Consider the following 13,443-nt stretch of genomic DNA (forward strand, 5'->3'; position numbering starts at 1 on the left):
CTTAAGGCATCCAATTCTGGTGGTTCAATTCCCCTTAATCAGCGTTGCAAGGATATATAACATTCGGTGAGCCGAATTTAGCTTGTGGTGTTTTTTTTTTTTGTTTTGTCTTTTAATGTATTTGAGTATTATTGCCTGCAGTTTTGGTTTTTTCTTTTCTTTGTTTTGTACTTAATCTGTCATTTGGTTAACTAACAAAATCTCAAGCTTGGCCAGAAGAGTTTCCAGCCAGAGCATAGGGTCTTAAATTCTAATGCTGAACACCGCCGCCCTCATTTTTGCCTTTCCAGGCCTCTTCTTTGGTCAGATCATTGGCAACGGCGTTCTCCATATTCTCAGCCACCCTGCTGCTGGTGGCCATTAGGGTGCGTGCCATATCCTCCAATTGGGCACTAGAGCTGCGCATGCCGCAGTCCAATGGCTCGTCCATGTCTTGTTTAAGAGCTGCCTCATGAGCCGCCCGCTGTTGTTGTTGCTGTTGTTGAAGATGATGCTGCTGACTCGCTTCCGCCGTGGCTTTGGCCAGTTCATGCAGATTTTGCATGACCACCTCGTCCATTGGCGGATGGCCCTGAGTCAGGGCACCTGGCAACATGGTGGGCAATACACCAAGACCAGATAGATTATGCCGTCGCAGATCGGGGAAACGTGAAGTACTCAAATTGATAAGGGCGTTCATCATCACTTTATTGCGCTGGTAATCCTTTCGCAGATGTTGACGGATCTCCGTGTGGCAGTGCTCGTTATTGGTCACAATTATCTCACCCGTATCCGTGGTCGTTACACGAGCCTTGCAATTGAATTTCCGTGATAGATTGCACTGCCAATATTTCTTATCCTTGCGCACATATTGTATACCGAATGTGTGTCCATCGTGAACCAGCAGCGGTTTGCCCCGCTGACTAAGCATAAACTCCAGTTTGCCTTGGAACCAATGTTCGCCGGGTGCGACTATAATACAATATATATGTAAAACGATTGGCAAACGATTGAGGAATTGAGATCTCTAGATCTCAATTTGTTTGACTAGGACGGTTTTTATTTGTTTGTGTGTGTGTGTGGTTTTGTGAATGTGTATGGTGAGTTTCCTGAATGTGTTAGATGTTTTGTTCGATGTCAGGACGTACACGAATGAGCCCAATTACAAGTTGCATAAATTATGTTGGTATCTATGTAGGTAAATATGTCTGTATGTAAAATGTTTCGGTTCATGCAGAAATCTTTTATTTTCACTTACCTGAGATTTTGGGGCGGTTAGTGGAAGGACAGCCACTTAATTTAATAACCAGTTTAAACTAGAATATATATATATACCCAAGAGACGCTATGAAATTAGTTCTTCTTCTAATAAGGTAAATACTTTCTGATTCTTTCCATTCGTTAAACTAACATCCAGGAAAAAGTTTCTCTTCTATCCTTGTAAACTACATAAATTAGTTAATCTAGAATCTAGATTATCACCTGAATTGCTGATAATATATGGAATATCTTCAATAAACCTTAACTTCTTTAAATGTCCTAGTCCTATCAAACAAATTTTAGAGGTTTACTACTCAACAGACTTTCGAAAATTAACTAGTACTCATTGGAAATTAGAATAAATTCTCTTTTACAATTGTAAAAGTAAACTTACAAAGTCTTCAAAACTCTGTTTTGAAACGATTTTTAACTAAATTTTAACAAACTTCAGATAAAATTCTCACTAAATATTATGTAGAATTAGTTCTATATAGCTTTAAGTATAGTTTTCTTTTGAATCGGACAACATTAATCTATATAATGTTTAACAATTATGTTAATTCAAAGATAATCAAAAGAATTCTTTAGAATAAAAATCTAGAATCTAAACCTATTATGGTTCTATTTGTTAATTTTGGAATTAGAAATGAGTAATTGGTTAATAGATTTGTTACACCATTTTGTTCTACTCTTAAATAGTTTTTGTTGCTTTTATGAGTCTTGTTTGTTGTTATTTTTGAGTTATGATGATTTTTTTTAGGACCAATTTCATAGCGTCGGTATTAACCCCAATATTTTATGTATGAAAATCTCCATTAGTTTAGGTATTTCGTTCGGTTTATCAATTATTAACATTAGTTTATCAATTACTCATATACAGAGACATAAGTAAGTATACATAAGTATATACAATGGAAAACACGTAAATCAAATTGAATTTGTTGCCGCATTCAATTTCAACTACTTCAAAAGGTGCTAACTAATCGGCTCCAGCCGCAATAAATTACTCCTGCTTACTGTCTAGATGAATGGAGGGGTTAAACGGAGGACTCTCTCCGCCTTACATGTTCTCCATTTTGAAACTATGCCCATGCCTACTACTGGGCGATATGGTTATGGAGTCAATGACATGCGCCGTCGCCGAAGAACTCTCCGCTGATCCATCGGCATTTGCATTTATATCTACATGCTGCTGTTGTTGCTGCTGCTGTTGGTCATCCACAGAAGCTGCGGATGACTGCTGCTGGGCTGATGGACTCTTCATTCCCAAAGGCGACTCTTGGGCATGCATCGAGGTGCTTCTCGTTGACTGTGGACTCGGCTGCTGCATATGGGCCGGGGATAGGAGAACAGAAGGATCCGATGACAATTCTAGATGATGTTGAGATGGCGATGGTCCTGCCCCACTTGCGGCATGGTGGTTATGAGGCGAATGCTGCTGCTGGTGGTGCTGATGCTGATGCTGGTGGTGGGGCTGCATCGGTAAATGCATCAGATTTGGATTGTGCATTAGGCTGGTATGTGGTCCATGTTGCTCCATATGCGATGCCGGATGATGCTGCACTACCAAATTGGGCAACGACTGCGGCAGGTGATGATGAAGTGGCGCTGAAGGCGGAGGCGGTGGCGGAACCGGTGCAGTTTGATGGGCAAATATGTTGCCACCCACACCACTTAAACGGCTGCCCGATGTCAAGTCGGGCCCAAGGTGATTGGCATCGGCGGCAATGGTATAACAGGGCCCCTGTGATATATTCGGATTGGTGGCCAAACTAACTGTTATGGGGCTTGCTCCCACTCCTCCACTGCCTGCTGCTGAGGTAACTGCTGATGATGCTCCCGCCGCTGCCGCCGCTTGGCCACCACGCATATGAGGCGTATGATTGTGAACGCCAGTGGCGGATATTATACGGCCGAGATGGGTTATGCAGCGGGCTCGGCACATGCTAATCCGATACGACTTACATAGCCAGTAGGTCTTCATGCCCTGCTGGGTGGCCACCGTGTTATTGCGATTGAACACACAATTGCCATGCAGAAGTGAGGTTGTCGACAGCATCACCATATTGCTGCCGTCTGCATCAGCATCCGCGTCCGCAACAAACAAATGGAACATTAGTTTGGGGGGCAAATGTCTTTTTGGTGCACTTATTAATTGCACTTAACAACGTATGTTATTTACAAAGAGAGAGAGAGAGAGAGTGGCTAAAAACTCAAAAAGGATCAAGTGGTGGAGTGGGGTGGGTGGGTGGGTGGTTGGTTTGGGCAGTGGCAAATGGTGTGTGTGGTGGGTTTGGTGGTTTCTCGTGCATACAATCCCAAAGCCGCAAAGCCCCTCATCACCAGAGATGGAAACCCCTCGCCCCATCCCATGCATGCATTTCAAGCAAATGTCAAATTAAATGTATATAAATCGGCGTTTATAGATATAGCATTCCATTCAAACAAAAAAAAAATAAGCAAGTGTATTGATGTAAATGCACTAATATCGAAAAGAAAAAAGTATTCTGAATTAATTTATACCAATTAAAGGTCTTCGATTTGCATATGACGAAAGGGAAACTTAAGTACGAGAAACTTTTGCTTATGTAATCGAAGGTTTATGCAAAATCAAAACCAAAATTAAATTTTCTCGTTTGCCAATTGCCTGTTTCCTAATATTTTAATATAGGTCCATATATATATATGTATATCTTCTCGTTCAGTAATAAGTTTGCACTTGTTTTTTAAATATTTAACTCTACACAAGGCCCAGGAAAGGAAATTTCTTTCATTTCATCCTCTCCCAAGAATGGACGGATTTAGGAGCTAGTCCAAAGTTTTTAAAACACTCTACAAATATTTCTTTCTCAAATAATTCTGGACTTTTTCGGCTCCTATTAGTGAGTCTTTAAAGTGATATTTCCACAACTACTTAATTTTTCAGGCAGAAAATCATTATAAAAAATAATAATACAAATCGGAATACATAATAGATTTATATCTAAAGGAAATGATCTCTTCGAAATGTCTACTTATATCTTTCTCGGAGAACACACGATTTCCAAATTTTCTTTTAGACGGTTTCCATCTCTGGCCCAAAAAATTAACGACTTAATGTGATTAATAGCTAATAAATACTTTGATAATTTGAGTTCTTGGTCATCTAATTGATGCGTGTGTTTGTGTGTGTGAATCATTGAAATGAATATGCAAATGAGATAAACAAAAAAAAAAATAAAAGGTTGACAGAAATGAAAGCCCAAGCTACATGCAACAGTGAAACATTTATAGTAAAAATTATATTTCTGATGAATTGAAAGTGACAACAATTGACACCTACTTGGCGGAATATCCATGTGATTGGCAAAATTCTTGGTGTAATCATTGGGCATATATAGGTCATTTGGATATTCAGTGTTGAGTCCGGCCGAGCCATTGCCGTTGCCACTGCCAATGCTTCCACTGGCATTGCTCGAACTGCTTCCAGGACCTCCGTTGTTGTTGTTGTTGTTGCTGCTGCTATTATTGTTATTTGCCTTGTAGAAATTGTAGTCCAGATTGAAATTGGGCCCAAATGGATTACGCAGAGACGGCGTAATCACTGCAGTGCTGCTGGATGATGCGGTAGGGCCCGAACTTCCGCCACCCGCCGCTGATGGCGGGCCGTGATGCATTTCCGTTTCACGTTTCAGACCCAAGTCATAGCGTGGCTCAACCATTGATATATGTGGAATGGGTGGCAGGAAGAACTCTTCAGCATTCAGAGGATTATTGTCCATGCTGGCTGTATCCGCATTATCGCTGCCCTCATTGCCATGATCGTTGGTTAGGGAACGACGCAGTTGTTTGCGGGAGCAAATCGACAAGGAATCGCTATTAAAATCAGATGGTAGAGATCTCTTGCTCAGGCTATATAAATGATTGGAATCATTGTTGGCAATTCTGGTGCTGTTGTTACCGCCAGGTGAAGTTGCACGTGAATTACTTGGCGTACTTGGTGTCAGCTTCGATTCACTTGGATCGGTGGCATCCGTTTTACTAATGCTGCCATTGTTGTTGTTGTTATTTGCGGCATCATCCGGTTGAGTACCTTGACTAGTGGATTTCTCTGATGAACTAGAACCTGGCGGGGATGCAGAATTCGTGGCTAAGCCCTTGATTTGCAGTAATTGGCCAATTTTCATGAAGGACTGCAGTTCCGTGTGCTTGACATTGACCACACCTTGATACATAAACTCCAGCAATTCGCACATAATATTAAAGCTGACATCTTTGAGTATAACTAAAATAAATAGGAGACAAATAGAAGAAAAACAAAAATCAAGCTATTAGCAAGTTGTTTATAGTTTAAGTCTGAAACTCTTCCCCCATCCTCCGTTCCCCTCCGACCATTCTTAGTACTTTGTAATTGCCCCAACACCGTGTATTACACACAGAAATGTTTGTCTATTTGCCTGAGAGACGACGTCGACGACGACGACGACGACGACAAAAACATCAATACGAAAGGAGGTCACATTCATAGTGGAGATGTTATCATCGAAACGTTCAAATACTAAATCAATACATAAAAACAGCTACGATAAGAAATCTGAAAACTTAAATATAAACTCAACAACAGCCAGCAGCAGCAGCAATAATTATAAAATAAGTAGCATGACATATCATCGGCGTGTTCAGGGCTCTGGCTTCTGGTGGCTGTCCGGGAATTGTTTCCCTCTCCATAACCGGACAGTGCCCTAAAATCACATTTTAATATTTTTGTTGAACCTCAATCCACAAATTGAGCAAACGAAACAATTGAAAAATAACCTTACCAAACACTGCGAGAAAAGTCTTGTAGATTAACAATCTGAATCTACTTAAAATTAATTAAAAAATATTTATAGAACTCACTTATATGTTTAGAACTTCTCAATACCACATTTCTAAAGCTAAAACTAGTTGAGAATTACAAGATTAGCAAAGCAAACAATCTAAAATTAAAAAAAAAATCGAATGAATTAATCTACAAAGCATTTTCTTGACAGGTATCAGGTTTTCATTCCGATTAGCTTGATTATAAAGCCACAAAATGCATGCTTAATTAAATGAATCAAACTAAATCTAATCAATAACTATAAAACCAATTCATTATTACTTGTTGAAATGCATAGTCTAAAATTTAATCAAAATATATTCTATTGAACTTTTATCTAGGAATTTGGACCTTTGATTATATAAAAAATGTCTTCCATGGAATTTAAATCTTCAGTAGAAATGCACAAACTATTATCGGGAAAATTAACTAAAGATCATTTCATCAAACCAAAAATCTATTTTTTTTTAAATTTCTCACTTATGACCTATAAATATTTAAAAATACAAAACCATGCTTATATAAAAATTAGTTATTATTTCAATAGAAGTGCGAATAAAGCCAAAGTGTCTTTCAAAAAAAACGTTTCTTCTTAAATGAATTTATTTAAATTTCGACTAATTTTGTTCCACAGTGCTAGGCAGCATCAACATCTAGTTAAAAACAATATTATCACTTGTTCTCAATAACAATTTTATATATATGTCTGTCTACTATATACATATATTTTTATGGATGTGTGTGAGTATTAAGTCGACGATCAGACTGTCGAACTGTTGCTTAATCTGACCGTACAAACGTTGCCATCTCCGTGAATGCCTATCTATCTATTCTGATGTCGACTTTGCCGTATCATTCCGTATATATTTGTATTTGAAAAGATCAAATCCGGGCAGTTATGTATGTATGTGCCTAGAGTACATGCGTTTATATACACGTAAGACTTTGTTTTAACCCCGATCTTCATTAGCCTTTTGCATGATAATTCCCTTCTCTCCTTCTCTCTCTCCCTCTTTACGAGTACAAATCATTGATATGACCAAAGGAACATATTCAATTGTACATACATTTCATTAATGTATTTATTTTATAGTTTATATATATGTATTTTTTTTCGATGCCCCCGCTCCGTCGGTTATCAGCGATAAATGTTAACACATAGGTCTCAAATTAAATATAATATTTGTACAGCATGAGTTTGCAATCAAAATACAGATACAGATACTTCTCGTCGTCGACTGTATCGTCGTCGTATCGATTGCTCTTTTTTCCTGTCATCCAGACAAAGGGATCTTTCTATAAACATCACCCTGCCTCTCTTCCTCCCTTCTCCTCCTCCTCCACAATCAATCGATGAGCAGGGGAGAGTAATAAGCATCTCGTGGCCTGTTTATATAGATAAACTTTTGTCTAAAGTTCATGGAAAATGTGATAAATCCGTGAATGCTGATAAGACTGTCACCAAAAAAAGTACAATTCGAGCATCATTTTTAAATGTGTGCCCATCGATAGCTTGGCATTTGCTTAAATATGTGCCAGAGGAATTTATATGGGGTTTTTGTTTTTGACGAGCACATCTGACCCAGAGTGATCTTTACTGATATCAGAGTTCAGCAGAAATAGATCAGCAACACCATTAAAAAGTTATAGCTAAATCTATCTTCAGTGGACAGAATGGAAGAATGATGACGACGATCATTATTGTGGCTGGAGGAGGGCTGCTCTTTGTAGTCATATCTTTTGATTTACTTCATAAACTATTCCTTCCTCCTACTTCTAGTTTGCTACACCCATTTAAACAAAGAACACGCCCCATTCGTAGACATTTCCACCAATCGCATTGCAGTCGATCGATTTCGAAAACAATTTTATTTTATGATTATGATAAATGTTTATCGAATCAGAACGCCAATAGGTTTCTTTTTTTTTTTTTTTGTCCTACTCTCTTCCGTCGCCTAACATTCAAGTCGAGTGGTTTGCCGCGTTTTGACAATGTCGTCGCAGTCGTCGTTTGGAACATTCATAAATATTTGTTATCTGTAAAACGCCATAATAGCCGAGTAGTCAAAGAGTCATAGTGGTAGTAGTACAACCTGATAAAAAAATAAAAAAAATACCTACAACAACTACAAGAACAACTCATCCAAATGGCCACAACCCACAACAGCTCTAAACAATGCCAAACCATACATTATGTAGTTCCTTCTGAAATTATTTCCATTCCTTACACCAATTCGATCGATATACAGAGAATTTTAAATGTCACCCACAATCAATTTGGTACATTTTTCGCGTATTAGCCAAAGGGATTAGCCGTAGCCGATAACTAAATCTATTTGTTGCTACTACCATTTCGTATCATAAATTACTATTTGTCAACACAAAAGGCAATAAAAAAAAAAAGAAACAACAACAAAAAATGTATAACATTTCAAGTATAATTCATATGCTCAAAGTCTGATATTATATGATACGATTATAAACTTGGCTTCTGGGCACGACGTAACCCATATCATCGAATACAGAGTCAGTCAAACAGGAGTCATCAACGGAATGATATTAGGAATGGTTTGGACTACTCGTTCTTGTTTGATTTCTAAATGTCTTTCAATTAAGAACCGAAAGACCTTGCAGAGACCTTTGGAGCTCTATTTGACTCATGTCAAGTATCAATACTTCAAAAGCAAAAAGTTTTTTAAAAGCATGAGTTTTGAAATAGATAGTTTTGTTTTTTTTTTTGTATAGATTTTTATCTCAAAAATTGGCATAGTATTTTAAAACATTTAGAAGTTTACAGGTAAAATGGGTTTGTATGATAGTTCATAACTGATTGTTTCTTTCGACCAACAATAAACTATAGAAAGAGCAGATTCTTGTATCGCTTAAACATTATCTTGAGATAAAAGATCGGAGTTTTTTAAATACATATTTCATATTTTAAAGATTGTTAAAACCCTGCGTAGGATTAAGATACACTTTGTTACAATTGCTAGATATTTCTGCGACGGGAAATATAAAATACAAAATATTTATACAATTTCTTTAAATTTGTCACACCTAATTAATGAACTGCTTGGGAATTTGTTCCGACTGCTTCTATTAAAGATCTACAATGAAATCTTATTAGAAATTTGAATGGGATCCACTTAGAAAACCAAATTAGTTATAATATTTTCCTTTTTAAAAAGACGATTCTTTAGGAATACTTCTTTGTATATACTTTCCAAGAGATGTTGAATGTTAAAAAAACATAATCTCATTTTCAATGCCACAGAATCGGATTAGATAACTGCTCTTGCTACTAATTTCAAATAAATTTGTTCTCTAATCAATAATTTGCGATTTAAATAGTATTGTATTGCTCAAAATGCATAATGACGGGGTCTAAGAAAGCAATTAACATTTTAAAAATATACGGAATTAACAACAGATTTAATTATCTCCAATTTGAATTTATCAAATATTGAAAGAGACTTTAAAAATAACAATAATCATTGTGTATTTGGTAAAAATTTAAACCAAAACTATCAATTAAATCAATAGTTCAATTGCCTTAGATTTTACAAGACTTCAAGACTCAAATTTGATCGGCAAACAGAGCTTTTAGATTAACACATGTCTATTTCTGAATATTTACGCAATTTTTCTATTGCACATTGGCAAAACCTTAAATAATTATATAATTTCGATAGAAACAATGGCTCAATATACCGATTTGCAAGTCCAGAAAAGGTCATAGCTATTTAATTCTTTATATTGGGCCCTAATGAAGTCAACTACATACTAAGTGCTGCGTGTTCAATAGTCTCCACCCCGCTCCGTCCCGTTGTAAGATTTATATAGCGACTCTCTGGGGCACTTTGAAAAGCTGCCATAATATATATATATGTACATATATATTATATATAGCATTGGGATTTGATATTTACGACTAGTCGAAGCCAAAACGATATTATATTATCTACGTAAAACAAAAACGTTTATGGCGACTGGCTTCTTATATCAAGCAATTTCGATCGCACGGGAGAGCACTTGAGGAACAGATGGCCTGGCCAGAGACGGGGGGGAGACGGGGAGGTCTATAACTAACATTAGGGTGGCTAGTTAGTTGCTTGGCCAATTCTCTATGGGTCTGTGTCTGAGTGTGTTATCTAGCTGGAAAAACAATAATAAGTTCAAAATCTTATTTTACGATTAAAAAAATAAAATGATACACCCCAAAAGTAAAGTGGCTAGGCACTAAACGCAAGGCTGATAAAAAAAAAAAAAAATAATAATATTAATGTCGATGTCCAATTGGCTATTGTTTATGCCAATAATAAAAACTTAAATGAAATTGAGATAGATAATATTTAGAGGATTAGCATGTGCTTGTCTGCTCGATCAATGTGGTGGCCTAGAGAGAGGTTGGTGGATGGGTGGGTGGGTGTGTGGGTGGGTGGTGTTCGAACTTATATTCCTAATCAACAACAGAAAATATATAAAAAGTCTTCAAGTGGTTTGAGTGGAGAATGGGGACTCGGCTTGCTCAGTTGGGTTATAAATGATTGTTAAACGCGATAAAAAGATAAAATATTTTTTTTTCGACCATTGTGTGTGTGTGTGTGTGTGTCTATGTGTGTGTTAGAAGTGTAACAACGGCAGCAATAACAACAATAACTAACACCATTTGGCTTGTTGTTTAGCACCTTGATGATTGTTGGTTTATTTTCAAATAACTTCCCCCCCAAGCCATTATTTATAGGGTATATTAATATTCTTTATCTTTGGAAATAACGCTTGTTGTACTACAGCAGCAGCAGCAGCAGCAACACCAACAACAACAATTGCTGGTAGGTAGCACCTTTTCTGGCTGCTACTTGAAAGATAAAATATTTTTTTTTTTTCCTTTTTTTTTTTATTATGCCCCTATGATCTGATAAAGCCACCGTGCAGCAGCAACCTATTCCGTGTCGAACATGGACGGACCCGGCTAGCTAGCTAGCTAGCGATATCATATCCATGCCCAATTCCAGAGTCCATGGAATCGATATGTAGGTTGAGTTTGTGAGGCATTTGAAGTACATTTGATGAGGTCAGCAACTGAAGTGGTTGAGGAGCTGCACGGCTTGGACCTTATCAACCGATATACATACGTATGTAGTGCATATGCGTGGCTTGTGTAAATACTTGATGATGGGTTCTGCTCTCTGTCAAGAGAAGGAGACAACGTGGCGACCTACCAGAGACCACCAAAGACCACCACCATGAACACTCACAGGAGGATTATCAGGCCTAGTTTGTTGCATTTGCTTCTGCCTTCTGCCTGCTGCTGCTGCTGCTGCTTTTATTTGTCTTTAGATTTATGACAAGCGAAATTGTTTTATTAGACCGGGTGGTGGGACACAAGACTAGAGTAGAGTAGAGTAGAGTAGAGAGAGGTAGTCACCCTGTGCACGTGCTACTTTTTTTTTGTTGTTGTTGTGAACTGGAGGCGGAGGAGTTGATGATGATAACTGTTGAATGTGTCATGGAATTTAATACAAAAAAAGAGTTGATTTATATCAGAGTCAGGTTTTGACAACGTTGACGAAGCAACAGACTGACTGACTGACGTGGGGGGTTTAGATAAACGTAGACAGCAGACCAAATGGAGCTTTATCGATGATAAAATAAGAAAAACCATAAATATTGTATGTGATTGTGTGCGTGTGTGTGTGTGTGTGCTTGTATACAACTTGGGGCAATGGAAACAAAACTCACTTATTGGATGCTGGCAGGGATTCGTCGTAAAGATCTCCTGAAAGTATGGACTGCATATGGCCAGGACAATTTTGTGGGCTTGCAGCAATTTGCCATCACAGGCTAGGGTCACATCCACCAAATCTCCGCGATCGTAGAGATTTTGAAAGCCGCTGGCAATATTGTCCTGGAAATTCTTCCAACAAAGCTTGAACTCATCATCCATGACGATGTCGTCGGTGGGCGTCAGTTGTTGTCCAGCCTGGAGCCCTTTTGCTGGTGGAGAATTGTCGACAAAATCTTTCCTATTGAGAGGCACTTTTCGTTTAAGTTAAGCTTCTGCTTCTTCTTCTTGTTTTAGCGCTTTTTGGTGTGTTGTATAGTTTTTTTTTTTGGTTAATGATTCTTGTTTATTCGCTTTTGGGCCGTGATTTCTTGGCTCGTTCACTTTGCGGCTGACATTCACAACTTGGCCAAGTAGAATGTAGAAATAAACACAAAAAATATGCAAACTTTTTATTCTCTCGCAGCCACACACACACACTCGCTCTCTCTCGCTCGCTCGCTCGCACTGGCTCTCGCTCCCACTCTGTGTCTTGATTTTAATATTTCGGGATTGGATTCTAGCTAATCGATGTTTACGCGCGCTCACTTTACTCACGATCTCATACCGTCAGCGTTCAGAAGCACATTGATTGTGATTTTGGCTTTAATTAACACTTTTCTGATTTAAAAACATTTTTATCAGAAAGCGTGAAATGGCAGAGCGAGACGCTGTTTACGTTCCGGCATTTGTTGAGTAGTGTGTGTGTTTGTTTGTGTGCGTGTACGAAAGAGCAAGAGTGATAAGTGCAGAACGCGAGAGAGAGAGAGACAAAAATTGGAGAGAGATCATGCGCAGAAGAACGAGATGGAAATGCTAACAGCTGTTTCGCTCACTGGCGTCATCTATGGCATTTGTTGCTTTGGCGGTTACAGTTACAAATTTAAACATCATAAAATAAATTTCGTTAAATAATTTTTTATTTGTGGCAAAAAGTTGACTTTTTTCCCATTCAGCCAAAATTCTCTTGGTCTGTTTTAGTTAATATTTCAAAATTTACCAATTTTAAATATCAATCATTCGATTTTCGATACTTTCAGGCCGCCACATTCGATAGTTTCCTATGTTGGTGTTTGAAACAAACGTATTATTAGCCCAGATAAGGTCTTATCTAAATTGGTAAATTAACTGGCAAAAGTCTAGGCATGACCGACATATCAAGTGCGCTGAAAGCGTAGAGCTTCAGTGCTTTTCCATCTATTCGCCTATAACCCAATTGGCGCAATTTTGTCTGATAGTTGTACCCACTCCTCACTCGTGGCCGTAAATAACCCACTTTACATTTTAAACAACAACAACAACAACAGCAACGAAAAATTCTTATCAATAAGCCATGAATCGTGGCCAGGTATACACATATACTGCAATTGGTCACCGGTTTGATTTTTCTGATTTAGTACTCAAAGAACTTTTCGCTGATTTGGCCAACGCTTAACTATTTTTTGCCATTCTAATGGGTTGTTGTTTTAGTAAGTGTGATTTACACATATCTATACTAATTAGTACTTAAATAATGACGTATGTATACATATTTAATAGG

General features: G+C 37.9%; 1 protein-coding gene across 2 annotated transcripts; it reads right to left on the minus strand.

Annotated features, from left to right (window-relative positions):
* Window positions 1–86: 86 nt before the first annotated feature.
* LOC6648151 (broad-complex core protein isoforms 1/2/3/4/5) lies at window positions 87–12,604 on the minus strand. 2 transcript variants are annotated; one of them, XM_002069728.4, is made up of 3 exons: window positions 11,822–12,601; window positions 4,562–5,503; window positions 87–951 (listed from the first exon to the last, which is right to left on the minus strand). In XM_002069728.4, the coding sequence occupies exons 1-3, from the start codon at window positions 12,024–12,026 to the stop codon at window positions 251–253; spliced, it is 1,848 nt and encodes a 615-aa protein (XP_002069764.2). In that variant the 5' UTR covers window positions 12,027–12,601; the 3' UTR covers window positions 87–250. The 2 variants fall into 2 exon arrangements, with proteins under 2 accessions (XP_002069764.2, XP_023034360.1); XM_023178592.2 differs by lacking the exon at window positions 87–951 and adding an exon at window positions 2,059–3,315 and having other exon boundaries at window positions 11,822–12,604.
* Between the last annotated feature and the right edge of the window lie 839 nt (window positions 12,605–13,443).

This window comes from Drosophila willistoni, chromosome 3R (genome assembly GCF_018902025.1).
Source record: "Drosophila willistoni isolate 14030-0811.24 chromosome 3R, UCI_dwil_1.1, whole genome shotgun sequence".
Taxonomy (NCBI): Eukaryota; Metazoa; Arthropoda; class Insecta; order Diptera; family Drosophilidae; genus Drosophila; species Drosophila willistoni.